This window comes from Ictalurus punctatus, chromosome 27, assembly GCF_001660625.3.
Source record: "Ictalurus punctatus breed USDA103 chromosome 27, Coco_2.0, whole genome shotgun sequence".
NCBI lineage: Eukaryota > Metazoa > Chordata > Actinopteri > Siluriformes > Ictaluridae > Ictalurus > Ictalurus punctatus.
The window spans coordinates 16,662,501-16,680,000 of NC_030442.2; the positions used below are offsets into that span (position 1 = coordinate 16,662,501).

Genomic DNA, 17,500 nt, shown 5'->3' on the forward strand with positions numbered 1-17,500 from the left:
CACCTGTCGGCCGTGTTGCTTGTGATGTCACACAAGAGTCCGTTAACACATGGAAGAGTGGACCATAAATCTGACCCTGATTTCACAAGGCATTTCCCGAAGAACTGGGCAAATAAATATGAAAAACGCACAACATGATGCGCAAGAAATGCAGATTACTGTCACTTTAATGGCGAAGGAGTTGATAAGGGACCGTGTGTGAAGTGCGGATCTGTTTGTGAGATTGTTTTGCTCTCCTCCAGATTTTGATTAATAGAGGAACGAAACACACCGAATCCTTTAGCGTGAACAACAAACTCTTTCAGCTCCAATTTCAGCCATAAAAACAATTCTGTGGGACTTTTACACAATCTTCTACTCCATGCACTTGTACACGGTCCCTTAATTGTCCCTGCCTTTCCTCCTTCTACTACTCCACCTTCTTCTGCCTCTCCTCCTTCTGCTACTCCACCTTCTTCTGCCTCTCCTCCTTCTTCTACTCCACCTTCTTCTGCCTCTCCTCCTTCTTCTACTCCACCTTCTTCTGCCTCTCCTCCTTCTACTACTCCACCTTCTTCTGCCTCTCCTCCTTCTACTACTCCACCTTCTTCTGCCTCTCCTCCTTCTACTACTCCACCTTCTTCTGCCTCTCCTCCTTCTACTACTCCACCTTCTTCTGCCTCTCCTCCTTCTACTACTCCACCTTCTTCTGCCTCTCCTCCTTCTACTACTCCACCTTCTTCTGCCTCTCCTCCTTCTACTACTCCACCTTCTTCTGCCTCTCCTCCTTCTACTACTCCACCTTCTTCTGCCTCTCCTCCTTCTACTACTCCACCTTCTTCTGCCTCTCCTCCTTCATGTTCTTCTCCCTCTCCTTCTTCTGCCTCTCCTTCTTCTTCACCTTCTTCTGTTTATCAACAAAGTTAATCAACTCCCTTCAACACCCCTAAACACGGACAGAACACAAAGCTAAAGCGACGTTAATGTCCAAGCTTGTTCAAAGTTTTGACTGTGTGTGTGTGTGTGTGTGTGTGACCCGTACAGACCCAGTATGAAGCTGGTGAAGTTTAGGAAAGGAGAGAGCGTGGGTCTGAGGCTCGCAGGAGGAAACGACGTGGGGATCTTCGTGGCTGGAGTTTTGGAGGACAGTCCTGCTGCTAAAGAGGGTCTGGAGGAGGGAGATCAGATCCTCAGGGTGAGCAGAACCACGAGCATTACCTCACGTCAGGATCTATAAACACAGAACACACATTATTACAGTAACGATGCCCGACTCCCTCCCTACGGCCCCGGAACCTCTTTTGTTTAATGTGTACACACACACACACACACACACACACACACACACACAACAGCGCGTATTGTTCAGCTAGAGGTCAGCTGTGGTGTCTCACTGATGTCACTGGCTGTGAATGAGATTCATTTAAGTCTTGTTTATCTCTGAAAAGGTTTTAATAAAACATTTTTTTCCACTCTTTCTGCTCCACTCAGTCTGTTTCTCATTAAACAAAACACACGCGCCTTTGTGACGCACTGAAATGGAACTGTCTGGATGAACTGAGAAAATGTTTTTGCCACTTAATGATGGATTGAAATGGATTTTTTTTAGTTAGACTGTCTCTCTCTCTCTCTCTCTCTCTCTCTCTCTCTCTCTCTCTCTCTCTCTCTCACCCTGTCTCTCTCTCTCTCTCACCCTGTCTCTCTCTCTCTCACCCTGTCTCTCTCTCTCTCTCACCCTGTCTCTCTCTCTCTCTCACCCTGTCTCTCTCTCTCTCTCACTGTCTCTCTCACTGTCTCTCTCTCTCACTGTCTCTCTCTCTCACTGTCTCTCTCTCCCTGTCTCTCTCACTGTCTCTCTCCCTGTCTCTCTCTCTCACTGTCTCTCTCTCTCTCTCACTGTCTCTCTCACTGTCTCTCTCACTGTCTCTCTCACTGTCTCTGTCTCTCTCACCCTGTCTCCCTCTCTCACCCTGTCTCCCTCTCTCACCCTGTCTCCCTCTCTGTCTCTGTCTCTCTCACCCTGTCTCCCTCTCTCACCCTGTCTCCCTCTCTCACCCTGTCTCCCTCTCTCACCCTGTCTCTCTCTCTCTCTCTCACACTGTCTCACTCTCTCTCACACTGTCTCTCTCTCTCTCACACTCTCTCTCTCTCTCACACTGTCTCTCTCTCTCTCTCTCTCACTGTCTCTCTCTCTCACACTGTCTCTCTCACTGTCTCTCTCTCTCACTGTCTCTCTCTCTCACTGTCTCTCTCTCTCACACTGTCTCTCTCTCTCACACTCTCTCTCTCACTGTCTTTCTCACTGTCTTTCTCACTGTCTCTCTCACTGTCTCTCTCACTGTCTCACTGTCTCTCTCTCTCACTGTCTCTCTCTCACTGTCTCTCTCTCTCACTGTCTCTCTCTCTCACTGTCTCTCTCTCTCTCTCACTGTCTCTCTCTCTCTCTCACTGTCTCTCTCTCACTGTCTCTCTCTCTCACTGTCTCTCTCTCTCACTGTCTCTCTCTCTCTCTCTCACTCTCTCTCTCTCTCTCACTGTCTCTCTCTCTCACTGTCTCTCTCTCTCTCTCGCTCTCACTGTCTCTCTCTCGCTCTCACTGTCTCTCTCTCTCTCTCACTGTCTCTCTCTCTCTCTCACTGTCTCTCTCTCTCTCTCACTGTCTCTCTCACTGTCTCTCTCACTGTCTCTCACTGTCTCACTGTCTCTCTCACTGTCTCTCTGTCTCTCTCACTGTCTCTCTCTCTCTCACTGTCTCTCTCTCTCTCTCACTGTCTCTCTCTCTCTCTCACTGTCTCTCTCTCTCTCTCTCTCACTGTCTCTCTCTCTCTCTCACCCTGTCTCTCTCTCTCTCTCTCTCTCTCTCTCACCCTGTCTCTCTCTCTCTCTCTCTCTCTCTCTCACCCTGTCTCTCTCACTCACTGTCTCTCTCTCTCTCTCTCTCTCACCGTGTCTCTCTCTCTCTCTCTCACCCTGTCTCTCTCACTCACTGTCTCTCTCTCTCTCTCCCTCTCTCTCTCTCTCTCACTCTCTCTCTGCAGGTAAACAATGTCGACTTTGCAAACATCATCCGTGAGGAAGCGGTGCTGTTTCTGCTGGACCTGCCCCGAGGAGAAGAGGTCACCATCCTGGCCCAGAGGAAGAAGGACGGTGAGTTTATCATAATAGAAAAACTCTCCTCTGTCTGTGTGTGTGTGTGTGTGTGTGTGTGTGTGTGTGTGTGTGTGTGTGTGTGTGTGTGTGTAAATAATATATAAAAACCATCCACGTAAACAGTTTTCTTTCCAAATGTCTTCTTCTGCGTTCCATAGCAAAGCTGATTGAGTTGTTGAAAAACTAAATCAATTTAAAAAAGCCACAGTTTTCTAAACACAAACCCAGAACTAAATCAGTTTTAAAAACTCTCCACCGTTTTCTAAACGCAGACCAGTTCGGCGTGTGTAGCCGGTCCTCTGTCGCAGCTGCTCGCGTTTATTTCTAGAAATGATTTATCTGAAGGCACGCCATCGCGGAAGGGAAGAGTCTTCACAAACTTTCATACGCGTTTCGTTTCATTCACTCTCTCTGGACTGATCAGCAATCCGACACGTTTAAAGAGAACGTTTTAAAAACCCATGCACGTCATTCACGTTCTGTGTGTGTGTGTGTGTGTGTGTGTTTTTTGGGGGGTTTTTTTTTGACAGTGTACCGGCGGATCGTGGAGTCCGACGTGGGCGACTCCTTCTACATCCGCACGCATTTCGAGTACGAGAAGGAGTCTCCGTACGGCCTGAGCTTCAACAAGGGCGAGGTGTTCCGGGTGGTGGACACACTCTACAACGGCAAGCTGGGCTCCTGGCTCGCCATCCGCATCGGCAAGAACCACCAGGAGGTGGAGAGGGGCATCATCCCCAACAAGAACAGGTTCACTCCAAACCTCCGCTCGGTTTACGTACAGTAACGTGTCAAGACGTGTCATAACGTGCCCCCGAGTACCGTCCATGAAAACGGTTCCGGTTTCTGTCTCGTCTCCAGGGCGGAGCAGTTGTCCAGCGTCCAGTACACTCTACCCAAAACCCCCGGCGGAGACCGCGCCGATTTCTGGAGGTTCCGCGGACTTCGCAGCTCCAAGAGGAACCTGAGGAAGAGCCGGGAGGATCTCACCGCTCAGCCGGTGCAGACCAAATTCCCGGCGTACGAACGAGTCGTCCTCAGGGAAGGTGTGTAGATTCTGGAAGCATGTGCAGGAAGAACGCTCTATCCGCCCTCTTCCGCATACACAAGCTCACGGGTTGTTTTTTTTTTTCTTTTCCTTCTCTCTCTCTTTCTCGTTCCCAAGCCGGGTTCCTGAGGCCCGTGGTGGTGTTCGGGCCCATCGCCGACGTCGCCCGAGAGAAACTGGCCCGAGAGGTGCCTGATCTGTTCGAGCTAGCCAGTGAGTATCAGTTTACCATGCACACACTCACGCGTGAATATCTGGATCACTTTACACACACGGTGCTGTCGTAACACACACCACATCGTCTCTGTGCTTTCATTAATCCGAGCGCACTCGGGATCCATCACCACATGTGGAAATTGTATTTCGGGTTGTTGTTGTTGTTGTTGTTGTTGTTGTTGCTTTATGACTGTATTTTGCCTTGCAGAAACGCAGCGCCCTGGAGACGGGGAAAGTATGTCACTCACTGCATCAGCTTGCTTGGTCATTAGCGCTAGACGAACGGCGGCTGTTCTTTATGGCTTTAAGAACATCCTGTTTTGTTTTTTTATTTTAGTTGCATATTTTATTTCTTTCTTTTTTTTCCCCCTTCTTGAAAATGATTATTCTTGAAGAAATCATGCTAAATAACATGGAAATAACTTACACACTACCGGTCAAAAGTTTAGACACTCGTTCTTTATTTTATTTTCGCCACATCTTAGAAGAATAATAAAGTCAGCAAAACATCTGGAGTAACACAAATGGAACTATGGGAGTTATGCCGATTAAAAAAAATCCGAAATAATTGAGTATTTTAGCCTCTTCAAAGCAGACGTCTTTTTTGCCGAGAATTTCCCGAAATGTATTCTCGGCGTTTTCTCGCCCGATTTCTTGAGGAATTTCCCTGAGATGTTTTTTTTTTTTTCTTTCTTCTAAACAGTATTAAAGGAGTTCACACCGACGCCGGACTCTCATCGGCCGCTTTCCGGAATCTTTCACTCCAAATCGTCCGTTTAAAACGGTTTTGTAAATAAAACTTTGTTTTGTAGTGAAAGAAACGAACACGTCGGCGCGGTTATATTTCTGTCCACGACACCGATTTCACACGTTTAATCTCACACCTTCAGATCAAAAGCTTTTTAAGATCACGAGGAACATTTCCGTCGCGTGTCCACAAACTTTCGACCGGTAGCGTAGGTGCCGAAACCTTCCCGTGTGTACGAGGGCAAGACGGCGCCGAAATTTTCGGCGCTGTCGATAAAGACAAAAATCAATGCAATACATTGAACACGGAGTTATTTTTCCAGCCGGGATGTTGTATAGATTTACTTTTAACATTATGATTTAAAAAAAAAACAAACAACTATTTCTTTCTTTCTTTATTTATATGTATGCACTGGTTTCAAAATTATTGGCACCTCTACAGTCACAATTTAATGACGCCTCCTCTTGAGAGCGCTACAGCACGGAGTCTCTTCTCTTAATGTCTAACGAGTAACACGGTTGGAGTCTTGGAAGCTCTTGGGTTCTCCATGGATTCATGAAGACCATGACCATTTGTGCATTTGGAAACGTCCTGGGGAACGATAAAAAAATAATAATAATACTGTTACTTGGCAGAATTTACCATGAAGTCAATGTTCATGAGATGACCAATTTGATGGAACGATTATTTATTTGATATAATAATTTTCCTAAAACAAGATCTCTCCATCTGTCGATCTGTCTGTCTGTGCTCGAGTATTAACCTCTTGGCAGAGGCGACCAGGTTAAAATGTTCCTGGAACGTTTCAGAAATGACCTCAATCTTCATGAGACATGTGCCAGGTTTTTATGTCTATAGTTTTAATTAATAATTGTCTGCTCACTTTAAGGGTGCCAATAATTCTGCACTTGAGTACAGCTTGGCTTATTAAGGATTGCATGGTTTGTATGAAAAGGTGTGTGGATAAACGATTGGGAAAAGAGGTTCGCTTACTGCTCAGTCGTTTCATTCAGTCCCCCCCCCCCCGCCCCCACCCCCCACCCCACCCCCACCTACAGACTTTCAGCCCCCTTTCAAGACTGAAGACTTTTCTGGAAGCTTAGAAGTTTTTAAATCCTGCTCTAGTAGAGAAAGCGATTTGACTCTGAATCGATTCGCTACAGGAAGTGAATCGAGCATTTTATTTATTTATTTGTTTGTTTGTTTGTTTGTTTATTTATTTATTTTGTGGATGTGAGCTGCTGAACTGAGCCAAAGCACAGCGCCGTAGAGCTCCAGAAATGCCACGTGTTCATCAGAAGCACAGAATACGCAAAACGTTTAAAACGAGTCATTTTATATAATTACCGAATCATTTATATAGCACCGGCTCTGTGCTCGAGTGATTCTTGCGATTCCGCCGTACACTCCGGAAAGGTTTGTCTTTACCTCTTTCCATCACGGCCTTTCTAACGAATGGATGAAAGAGTTTTTCGAGGACGTTACCAGCCCTTCACGCTCCTCAGCTAATTATTTATTTATCCCCCCGTTTTTCTTTCGACTGATGGTGCGCAGTGTGAACTTAAACCAAACCAAATCGCAAAAGAATCAATTTCACTCTGATTCATATTGGACAAATGAACTAATAAGGATCAAATCTGTCGTAGTAACATCCTAAACTAGGCTGCTTCAGCTAAACTCTTTTTCTTGCCATGTAGAATATTAAAAACACACACACACACACACACACACACACACACACACACTCGAAGTAGTGCTCAGGGAGCATGAAATGTATACACACAGCAGACAAGAGGTCTGGCTGCATCCAAATCGTGTATGCTTCCGCATGTGCACCTTCATCAGCTCTGATCTCGCTCTGTGTGTGTGTGTGTGTGTGTGTGTGTGTGTGTGTTTGTGTCTGGGTGGTTTTGGGTGTGTCTGAGTGGTTATGGGGGTTTTGTGGGTGTGGAAGCTGCCCCTTATTCGGCTGATCCCAGACCGGTTCTGTTGTTTCTCTCACTCCTAACCTTAAAGCAGATCTATTGTAAGATCGTAGAGCGGTGTGAGAGGACAGCGTCTCTCTGAGGATGCCAAGCCGAAGCACGAGCGCCAGCGGTTGCGGGTGTTTTAACGTGTAACGGTGTGTGTGTGTGTGTGTGTGTGTTTTGCGTGCCTCGTGCTGTAGAAAGCGAGCCCCGAGACGCAGGAACGGATCAGCGCAGCTCCGGAATTATCCGCCTTCACACCATCAAGCAGATCATCGATAAGGTGAGCGTACGAGCGATGAGCACTACAGCTCTCTCTGCCGCGGTTGAAATTGCCCCCGGAGGGCATGTTTAAATTATTACGTCATGCCGTTTAGCACGTTTATAAAGAGAGAATCCTCGCTGCAGAAATCCGGAGGGGTGGAGCTAGACCTGATCCAGCTCCTCCTCTAAAAGCTCAACCCAAACTGCTAACCATGTAGGAGATGCTGGATCAGGTGCAGCGCCTCCTCCTGGACTTTCGGGTCTACTGATTTGTGGGCGGAGCTTTGTACGGTCTCAGTCAGTCTGTTCATTTAATGTTGCGGCCAGAAATGCTCGATTTGGTTTGATTTTTTTTTTACTTTTTTTTATTTATTTTTTTTTTTTGTGGAAAAATGTTTGAATTGGTGTGTGTGTGTGTGTGTGTGTGTGTGTGTGTGCAGGATAAACACGCGGTGTTGGACATCACCCCCAACGCGGTGGACAGGCTGAACTACGCGCAGTGGTACCCCATCGTGGTGTTCCTGAACCCCGACAATAAGCAGGGTGTGAAGAACATGAGGACGAGGCTGTGTCCCGAGTCCAGGAAGAGCGCCAGGAAGCTGTACGAGCGCGCCCTCAAGCTGAGGAAGAACAACCACCACCTCTTCACCGGTGAGCACAGGAGTTACAAGATTTCTTACAATTAAGGAAAATTACAGCAGTTTACTGAGAACACTCTCAGTAACGAATAACGAGTTCCTCACGCATATGAGAAATAAAAAATATAGGCTGGATTATTAAAAAACAAAAAAACAGATTTATTGATTTGATTTTTAGGGAGTTTAATTGTTCTTCAGCTAAGAACACTTTAATGTTTCATCGTTAATTAATTAAAGAGATGCAAGGGAAGGGAAACGGAGGAAACGTTTCAAATAAATAATAAGTACTGAACTGTATATTTGATTTTATTTCACCTGTTAATTAATTTATTTTTAATTTAATTTATTGAAAAATAATTTGGCGCTGAGAATGAGCGGGAAAAATCTTTCATTTAAAGGTTTTCAACATTTTACATCAGCTGCTTCCAGAGTCTTATTATTTAATAAATAAAGGGTTTTTTTTTTTTTTTTTTTTTTTTAAATGCACCATATTTCTGCAAAAAAGAAAGTATATTGTGATAACATTAATCACTGTCGATATTTCATCATCCAATTTAATTCATGTCTTCATATTCTCTGATTTTTTTTTAATATTGTAGTTTAGCCAATACAACACCGCCCCCTAGTGCACACAATCCTCATCTCATCTTTGTGCATTCACTGGACTGTAGTATATAGATCATTGTCTCTCTCTCTTTCTCTCTCTCTCTCTCTCTCTCTATCTGTCTGTCTCTGTGTGTGTGTCTCTCTCTGTCTCTCCTCTCTGTGTGTCTCTCTCTCTCTCTCTCTCTCTCTCTCTCTCTCTCTCTCTCTGCAGCCACCATAAACATGAACAACATGAACGAGGGCTGGTACGGTGCGCTGAAGGAGACGGTCCAGCAGCAGCAGAATCAGCTGGTCTGGGTATCCGAGGGGAAGGTGAGGCTCGTGATGAACCGCTCTCCCCTGCATACGGGTTTATTCTGGATTATTCCGGCTGATGATGACGTCGTGAACGTTCTGTTCACGCTGACAGCAGCTTCACCGCCGTCCTGTGTCTCAAACTTCAACCCACCTTTCTTTTTCCTTTCCCACCTAAACTGTTCGGTTTTCGGATTCTCTCCTTCTTTTTTCTTCTCCTTTACACCCTTTTTCCTCCCTCTGTTTCTCTTTTCCTCTCCTTCCTTCCTTTCCTTTTCTCTTTGTTTGCCTTTTACTTCTCCTGCTCCGCCCCTTCCATATTTTCTCTCTCTGCCTCCCTTTTCTTCTTCTGTTACTTCTTTTCCTCATTTTTCCTTCCCTGTATTTTCTCTCTTTACCTCACTCTTCTTCTCTCTTGTTCTTTCTCTCTTTTCTTTTCGCTTCTCGCACCTTCTTCTTTTCCTTACTTTTCTTTCTTCACTGTATTGTTCTCTCTGCCTCCCTTCTTTTTCCTCCTTCTACCTCTCCCACCTTCTTTTTCTCTTCCCATTTTCCTCCTTTTTTCTTCTTTTCCTCCTTTTCCTTGTTGGTCTCTGCCTCAAGCTTCTTTTCTCCCCTTTCCTCATTTTTTTTTTTTTTTTTTTTCCTGCAAATTTTTTGCCCCACTCTTCCTTTCCTCCAAATACTTTCTCTCTTCCTTTTTTACGTCCCCACTCCTCTTTTCCGCCTTTTATTTCCTCGCTGTATTTTTCCTCATCCTCTTTTTCCTTCTTTTACGTCTCCCTCCTTCTTTGTATCTCTTCATTTCCTCGTTTTTCTTTCCTCAATGTATTTTTTCCTCTTTACCCAATTCTTCTTCTCCCTCTTTCTTTCTCTCTTTTCTTCTTTTCGCTTCTCCCTCCTTCTTCTTCTCCCTCTTCCTCTTTTCCTCGTTTTTCTTTCTTCACTGTCTTTTCTCTCTGCCTCCTTTTTTCCCCCTCCTTTAACCTCTCCCTCCTTCTTTTTCTTTCCTTCTCCCCTCCTTTGTATTTTCGTCTCTGCCTTGCTGCTCTTCTCCATTTACTCACTCCCTCCTTCTTTTCCTCTCTTCTTCTCTTTTCCTCTTTTTCTCCTTCCGCCTCGCCTTTCCTTTCCTCTCTTCCTCCTTCTGTTTCCTCGCTGTATTTTTCTTGTCCTCCTTTTCCTTCTTTTCCTTCCCCCTCCTTCCTTTTATCTCCTCATTTCCTCATTCTTCTTCCCCACCTTCTCATTCCCTCTTTTCTCTCTCTCTCTCTCTCTCTCTCTCTCTCTCTCTCTCCTCCGCTCTCCCAGGCGGACGGCGCGTCCGAAGACGATCTGGACATCCATGACGACCGCCTGTCGTACCTGTCGGCCCCCGGCAGCGAGTACAGCATGTACAGCACGGACAGCCGGCACACCTCCGACTACGAGGACACGGACACCGAGGGCGGAACCTACACCGACCACGAGCTGGACGAGCCGCTGAACGACGAGCCGCTGATCGACGACGTGCTGCCGCGCCACGCTCCGGCCATCAGCCGCTCCTCGGAGCCCGTCGTGGAACAGCCTCCGCCCAGCTACGACGCCCTCGCGCGCATCGATCCGGCCGCCTTCAAAAACACGCCCCTGTCACACCAGGTAGCGTTTCTCAGAGCCGCACACTTCCCCTGCTGCCTGGAGGCCATGCTGTGTCTCAGGAAGGGCATGTGGAGGCGATTATGAACCCAGAAAATATCAAAGCAATACCTGACGTTATCTATTAAGTCTGTTGTGGTGGTTGTTTGTTGTTGTTGTTTTTTTTATTTTTTTCCTCCTGAATGTTTAATTGTAACTCCTGACCCGGTCAGTCCTGTTGTTTTTCCTCATCGACGTCGTCGTCCTCGTCGTCTGCGGTGGATCGAATCGCCGTCGTGTCGGTTGCTGTACCTGAGCCATATTTATCCGAACGCTGTCAGTTTAACGTGCGTGACTGATGAGTCTGTGTCAAACAGTATATACGTAGTGTGTATTTATCTCCGTGTTCAGTGTCTCATGAAATGCAAAAAAAAAAACCCCACAAATGTACCACATGCTAGAATTAAACTCTGATCAGTAAATCTAAACGGATAAAAGCTGTCGTCCATTCGTAGATTTTGCACGACTGGTTGCATGAGTGGTTTCCTTCACCTCACCTCCCTTTTAATAAACGATAAATGTTTGATTGTTTTAATGAAACGATGGATAATAAATGAGGAATGCAGCTGTGCGGGAGTTAACGTGAGCATGCTGTATTAAACGTTTGTGACCACCTTCACAGAAAGCAGATCCCGCTCTTCCTGAGCCGGCGCCCCCCGCTGCACACCTTAATGTAGCGCTTCTGAGTTCGGCGGAGGGCGGAGCCGGACCGGGGGCGGACATCTTGCCCCCGGTTCCCGAGCCCAGCCAATCAGAGCCCAAGGTACCTCCCAAGCCACCGGGCCGCACAATCGGGGCATGGTTACAGCCTGGTGCTTTCTCTCGATCTCTTTTTAATTCATTTATTTATTCATTTTCTCGCATGCGCACTGCATTTGAATCCACTCCATGCATGCTTGTGTGTGTGTGTGAGAAACAGCACACTTTTTTTTTTTTTTTAAAGCTTGCACAGTTTTGCATGACTCTTGTTACTGACTCAAAACGCTGTGGATTTATTTATACAGTGATTGATGACGTGTTTCTTCGCGTTTATGTTTTTTCTCCTCTCTCAGCGACTTTGAAACGTAGCCTTGTTCCTTGTCCTTGGCGTAGATTATGCGATCTTCACGCTTAAAGGCTACTTCTCAAAAGGCTTCTTCTTTTTTTTTTTTTCATTCCGCCTGACGCTCTTTCGTATTTTGGTCTAATCATTTTTCTTTTTCTTTTTTGTGTTGATGAAATGAGATTTCTCTTTCTTTCTTGCTTCCGGGTTCTTTAACGTGTTGATGATGATGATGATGATGATGATGATGATAACAGCCGCTCTTAGTCTCCTCTATTGCAGGTCTTTCCTTCCTCTGACTCTAAAGCTTCATCCTTCAGCCATAAATGCGTATTATAACCGCCTTCGGTTTCTGACGTGCTCAATTCTACATAAGTGCTACAGTATCTGTTGTATCGCGTTCGAGGTCGCTCATCCGTGATCGTTTTTCTTTTTATCGGCAGATAAAGTACGGCGACGACCCGGCAGCACGCACGAGCCCCGGGTTAAAGCAGCCAACTGTTTACAACCCCCAGCAGCCGCTTTACCAGGACGAGCCGGCGTACGGGGATTACGATCAGCAGCCGTACCGTTACGACGGTCCTTACGCCGAAGCCAAGTCTCGTAACTACGACTCGAACTCGCACGATCAGTGGCCCGGATACGAGCGGCAAGGCGACTACAGCCCGGCGCGACCGCGCTACGGGAAGCCGTCCCCCTCGCCTGTCCGTCACGACGAAGCCCCGCACACAGTCACGCCCACGCGTTACGACCAGGAACCCCTCCATCCGCCCGCGTCTCGCTCTCCGGAGCCACCGAAACAGTATTACGAGGCCGCGCCTCCCCCGAGGCCCACCCAGCCTAGAGGATACGTGAACTCGGACACCGCGCCCCCTCCCAAAGTCGAGACCCTCCCAGCAGAGCCGGAGCCGGTAAACAAGCCCCTCCCACCCCCACCTCCGGAGGCAGGGGAAGACCCGGCGATGAAGCCGCGGTCGGTACTGACTCGGGTGAAGATGTTCGAGAACAAGCGCTCGGTGTCTGTGGACCGCGCCAAAGAGAACAGCGACACCACGCTAAGAGTGAGCGCTTTACTAACAATACTAACTCACACACCACTCTTTACAAATCACCGCGGCGTTGAGTGCCAAAGTTTACACACCCCTGAGGGAAATCAGCAGTGCTCGATGCGTACAGGACTTCACCGAGGGTTCTTTCGGTTTTGTTTTCATGATCGTTGCGGCCAGAAAATGTAAATATTCGTTAACTATTTTGGGAAAAAAAAAAAAGAAGTACATTTACTTTTGTAGACAGTAAGTAAAATTAACATCGAGTAGTATTTGTGTTGTTTTTTTTTTTTGTCAGTTTGTGAGTAAACGTATTGTACTGAAAAAAAATATCTTTAAGAATCAGGGGTTTGTTTGTTTATTTATTTATTTATTTATTTATTTATTTATTTATTTATTTTATCGTATCGTCCAACCCTACACACTACCGCTCAAAAGTTTAAACACTCGTTCGTTCTTTGTCTATTTATTTTCCCCACATTTTGTAATAATAATAATAATAATAATAATAATAATAAAGTCATCAAAACTCTGGAGTAACACAAACGGAACTTTTGAAAATTATGTTGTAATAAAAAAAAATCCAAAGTAAATCGAAATAATTGAGTATTTTAGCATCTTCAAAGTCGACGCCCTTTTTCTGCCGAGAATTTCCTGAAATGTATTCTCGGCGTTTTCTCACCCGATTTCTTGAGGAATTTCCCCGAGATGTTTTTTTTTAAACGGTATTAAAGGAGTTCACCCGACGCCGGACTCTCATCGGCTGCTTTTCGGAAAAATATTTCTCTCCGAGTCGTCTGTTTAAAAAGAGATTTTTTTGTAAATAAAATGTTAGTTTTGTAGTGAAAGAAACGAACACGTCGGCGCGATTATATTTCTGTCCACGACACCGATCTCACACCTTTAATCTCACACCTTCAGATCAAAAGCTTTTTAACATCGTGAGGAACATTTCCGTCGCGTGTCCACAAACTTTTGAGCGGTAGCCTAAGTGCTGTTTTTGTTCCCATTGACTCTTATCTCGACTTCTCAAGCTACAGATGATTTAACAAAGCATTTGGCCACTTTACGATGCTCAGGACGTGATCGCAGGAACAAAGCCCGAGTCTGTACTAACATTTAAGGTGTTCTAGTCGTTGTAGTTATTGTCGGAGATTCCTGCCTCACTTCCCTTCTAACATCTGACAGAATACTCTGATTTTCTCATCTTTCTTTTCACGTTTCTTCTCCGTCTCCATCAGTCCGTGGACATGGTCCCTAAACCAGGAGCAGCCTCCGTGCCCAAAGCCAACTCGCTGAACAGCCTTGATCAAGAGAAGACCTTCAGGTAAAGAGGAACGGAAGCAGCTTTAATGTTGCAGTTAGGCTGTATTATAAATTCAGATTAATGCGGTGTAATTATCATCATATGACCTGCGTTCTGATGTAAATTAATACCTCAGGGCTGGTTTTAATTAACTCGGAAATTATTATTATTATTATTATAGGGCGCCCCCTTGTGGCCTTTGAGTTCTGCAAATGCTTTTAAATAAATGCTGCTTTCACTCAGAAGTGTCTCTCTCATACACACACACAGAGCCCCCGAGCCCCAGCAGCCCCAGTCGAGACCCAGCGACATCGTTCGGGCGAATCACTACGACCCCGACGAGGACGAGGAGTACTACAGGAAGCAGCTGTCCTACTTCGATCGCCGGAGCTTTGACACCAAACCACCTGCACAAACACAACCGCAGGCTGTGAGCAAACCGGCACAGCCACCGAGCCAGCCAGGGAACAGCTATCCCAGGTAACACACACACACACACACACACACGCACGCACGCACTTTTTCACCAAGAAAGCGAACTTGTGCATCGTTTTGAGTTTTTGATCCTAGCCGAAGTTTTCATAACGGAGATTTATTAAACGCTCCATGAAATTCAGCTCGACCGACGTGAACATATTTATTTTAAAATTGAGAGCGTGCAGCGTCCTGTGGGATAGACTGATGCTGCATCCAGGGTTTATTCCCGGGATAGAGTGCTTCCTGAAGAATGAAAATCTTATGTCCTGTTAATCTGAGGCAACTTTGTGTGTTTTTATTAGGACTGAGTCACTGGAGAAGGTCAGTCCCGTTCCCCAGGTAACCCCAGTTGCTCCGCCCCCTTGTCTACCCAAACCTGCTGGTAAGAGTTGAACTACTGAACTACACTCGGTTCCTTTCTTACTAACTAAATGAGTCAGATATCTCTTTATACCGTTTCTCTTTCGCTCTCTAGTGCCCACTCCTCCTCCAGAACCTCTCAGTTCTCCCAAAGTCAAGCCCCTGGGTCGTGAGGACACGGTGCAGAACTCCTACCTCCCCCAGAAGAGTTTCCCCGAGAAATCTCCCGTGAACGGCACCACGGGCGCTCCTCCGCCCTCCTCCAGCTACACGCGCTACAACATCCCCAAACCTTACACGGCCTCGGCGCGGCCCTTCGAGCGCAAATTCGACAGCCCCAAGTTTAACCACAACCTCCTGCCCAACATCACCACGGTCAAAGCGCCGTCGAGCAGCCCGGCTAAAACGCAGCCGACGGGTCAGGACGGCGGGATCGACACGTTAACCCGCGCGCCCAAATACCAGAACAACAACAACGTCAACGCCGTGCCCAAGGCCATCCCTGTCAGGTCTGAGATGAGAGTTCAGTGTAAATTTGAGTTAAATCAGATTTAGTGAGTGTTCTCTAAACCCCCCCCCCCCCCCTTTTCTTCCTCAGCCCCAGCGCTCTGGAGGATGACGATGATGACGACATGCACACTGTCGTCGCTACGGCGCGAGGCGTCTTCAACTCGAACGGCGGGGTTTTGAGCTCCATTGAGACGGGTGTGAGCATCATAATACCCCAGGGGGCAATTCCCGAAGGTGTTGAGCAGGAGATCTATTTCAAAGTGTGTCGGGACAACAGCATCCTGCCACCACTCGACAAGGAGAAAGGTAATTATAGTCATCATCATCATCATAGTAGTAATAATAATAATAATAATAATAATAATACATACTTCATATGTGGATAACTTTTATTATTTTTTGTTGTTATTATTATTATTATTATTATTATTATTATTATTATTATTGCTGAGCTGCCTCAGTCTTGCCTCAGTCCTGCTTAAACGCTGTATAATTATTTATTCCGACTATTGACAGAGCAACACAGTGAAGTGCACTGATTACAGCTCATGATGTTGTGACTCCCCCTAGTGGATGCCAGTGGAATTAATAATAAATAAAGCCGACAAATAATTGAATTATAACACACGCGCTTGTTTGTTTGCGTTCATTTTTTTTTTTTAATGCATCAAAGTGTAAAGAAATGATTATTTATTATTATACGCGATACCACTCTTTCTTTTCCAGGAACGAAACCAAAACACTGATACTCATCCAATCTTTATCATTATATATTTTTTTCTTTTTTCTGAATTATTGCTATAAGGTGATTTATTTCAGCTGAAGCGCTTAAAAAAAAAATAAAAAATTATAGTCAAAAACACGACTTGGACAAAACCACAGCTTCCACGCTTTTACAAACCCAGCGCCACCCTTTTCCATCTCTTACAGGATCGGATCACTTTCATTGTTCTGGGTTTTATTTGTTTTGGGTTTTTTTGTTTGTTTGTTTGTTTGTTTTTTTCCTTTCTTCGATATTCGAGACCAGAAGTATTTATTTTTATTAATGTTTTTTTGCTGGTATCGGCCCAGTTCTGATTCTGGGTACCTGTTCGGTTCCAGGATTAATATATTCGAGCTAGTGTACTACTGACTCTTGCACAAAACATTTATACTGATGATGGTAATAATCTTATTGCTGCAAAATGTATTAATAATAACAAATATTAAGAATGATAAGCATGTCCTTGTCAGTAATAACGCTGAATGGTTTTAGCAACAATATTTTATTATTGTTAGTATTAATTTTATCATTGGTGTAGTTTTCAGAATTATTTATATTAAGCATATATTATAATTATTAAATAAATCTTGCATTATTGTTAGTGTTTTGATGATTTGTTAGTATTATGATGGTTATGATTATTGATGGTCATAGCATTATTATTATTATTATTATTATTAAAACTAATTATTACTATTGTATTTTTTTCAAAACAATAACATTTCCATTATTATTAAAACAATATTTTTTATTACTGTTGCTTTTTAACCAATATTATTTGTCTTATGTTGTTGTTGTTATTATTATTATTATTATTATTATTATTATAAGAACAGTGCTTTCTTCATACTATTAATAATAATAATGTTCTAATTTTTAATTATCACAATATTTCGAGACTGAAGACATTAAAATGAAGATTGGAGAAGAGAACAGGACTTGTGTTAAACACCGTGTGTGTGCGTGTGTGTGCGTGTGTGTGCGTGTGTGTGCGTGTGTGTGCGTGTGTGTGCGTGTGTGTGCGTGTGTGTGCGTGTGTGTGCGTGTGTAGGTGAAACCCTGCTGAGCCCGCTGGTGATGTGCGGTCCACATGGTCTGAAGTTCCTGAAGCCGGTGGAGCTGCGTCTTCCTCACTGTGCGTCTATGACTCCTGATGGTTGGTCTTTTGCTCTAAAATCCTCCGACTCCTCGTCGGGTACGCCGCTCTCTAATCTCTCTGCTTTTGGGGCACCGGGGTGGCTCTGCTCTGCTCACGGGGCAAAATCTGTTTCATCACGTTGCTTGTTTTCCCGTTAGCGCAGCTGCTTCCGGTTTTCACCGGGTGATTTTGTTCTTCTACTCCATTACTGTCATGTGCTCATATTCCTGCTGGTGGTTCATTTAGCGTACATGACTACTTCTTCTTTCATTAT

At 45.1% G+C, this 17,500-nt stretch overlaps 1 protein-coding gene across 12 annotated transcripts in view; it reads left to right on the plus strand.

The window, feature by feature from the left end:
* tjp1a (tight junction protein 1a) overlaps nucleotides 1–17,500 on the plus strand; it is a 100,466-nt gene that overhangs the window by 77,824 nt on the left and 5,142 nt on the right. For 6 of the 12 annotated variants that reach the window (XM_053676429.1, XM_053676433.1, XM_053676435.1 and 3 more), the window contains 18 exons: nucleotides 1,024–1,174; nucleotides 3,018–3,126; nucleotides 3,660–3,879; nucleotides 3,991–4,175; nucleotides 4,295–4,390; nucleotides 4,602–4,628; nucleotides 7,309–7,391; nucleotides 7,813–8,023; nucleotides 8,828–8,928; nucleotides 10,222–10,548; nucleotides 11,207–11,347; nucleotides 12,070–12,687; nucleotides 13,914–13,999; nucleotides 14,249–14,458; nucleotides 14,758–14,837; nucleotides 14,931–15,324; nucleotides 15,414–15,631; nucleotides 17,140–17,283. In XM_053676429.1, coding sequence (XP_053532404.1) covers nucleotides 1,024–1,174; nucleotides 3,018–3,126; nucleotides 3,660–3,879; nucleotides 3,991–4,175; nucleotides 4,295–4,390; nucleotides 4,602–4,628; nucleotides 7,309–7,391; nucleotides 7,813–8,023; nucleotides 8,828–8,928; nucleotides 10,222–10,548; nucleotides 11,207–11,347; nucleotides 12,070–12,687; nucleotides 13,914–13,999; nucleotides 14,249–14,458; nucleotides 14,758–14,837; nucleotides 14,931–15,324; nucleotides 15,414–15,631; nucleotides 17,140–17,283 — 3,401 coding nt within the window. The remainder of the gene's footprint in view (nucleotides 1–1,023; nucleotides 1,175–3,017; nucleotides 3,127–3,659; nucleotides 3,880–3,990; nucleotides 4,176–4,294; nucleotides 4,391–4,601; nucleotides 4,629–7,308; nucleotides 7,392–7,812; nucleotides 8,024–8,827; nucleotides 8,929–10,221; nucleotides 10,549–11,206; nucleotides 11,348–12,069; nucleotides 12,688–13,913; nucleotides 14,000–14,248; nucleotides 14,459–14,757; nucleotides 14,838–14,930; nucleotides 15,325–15,413; nucleotides 15,632–17,139; nucleotides 17,284–17,500) is intronic. The other 6 variants (XM_053676431.1, XM_053676432.1, XM_053676434.1 and 3 more) reach the window with 6 other exon arrangements.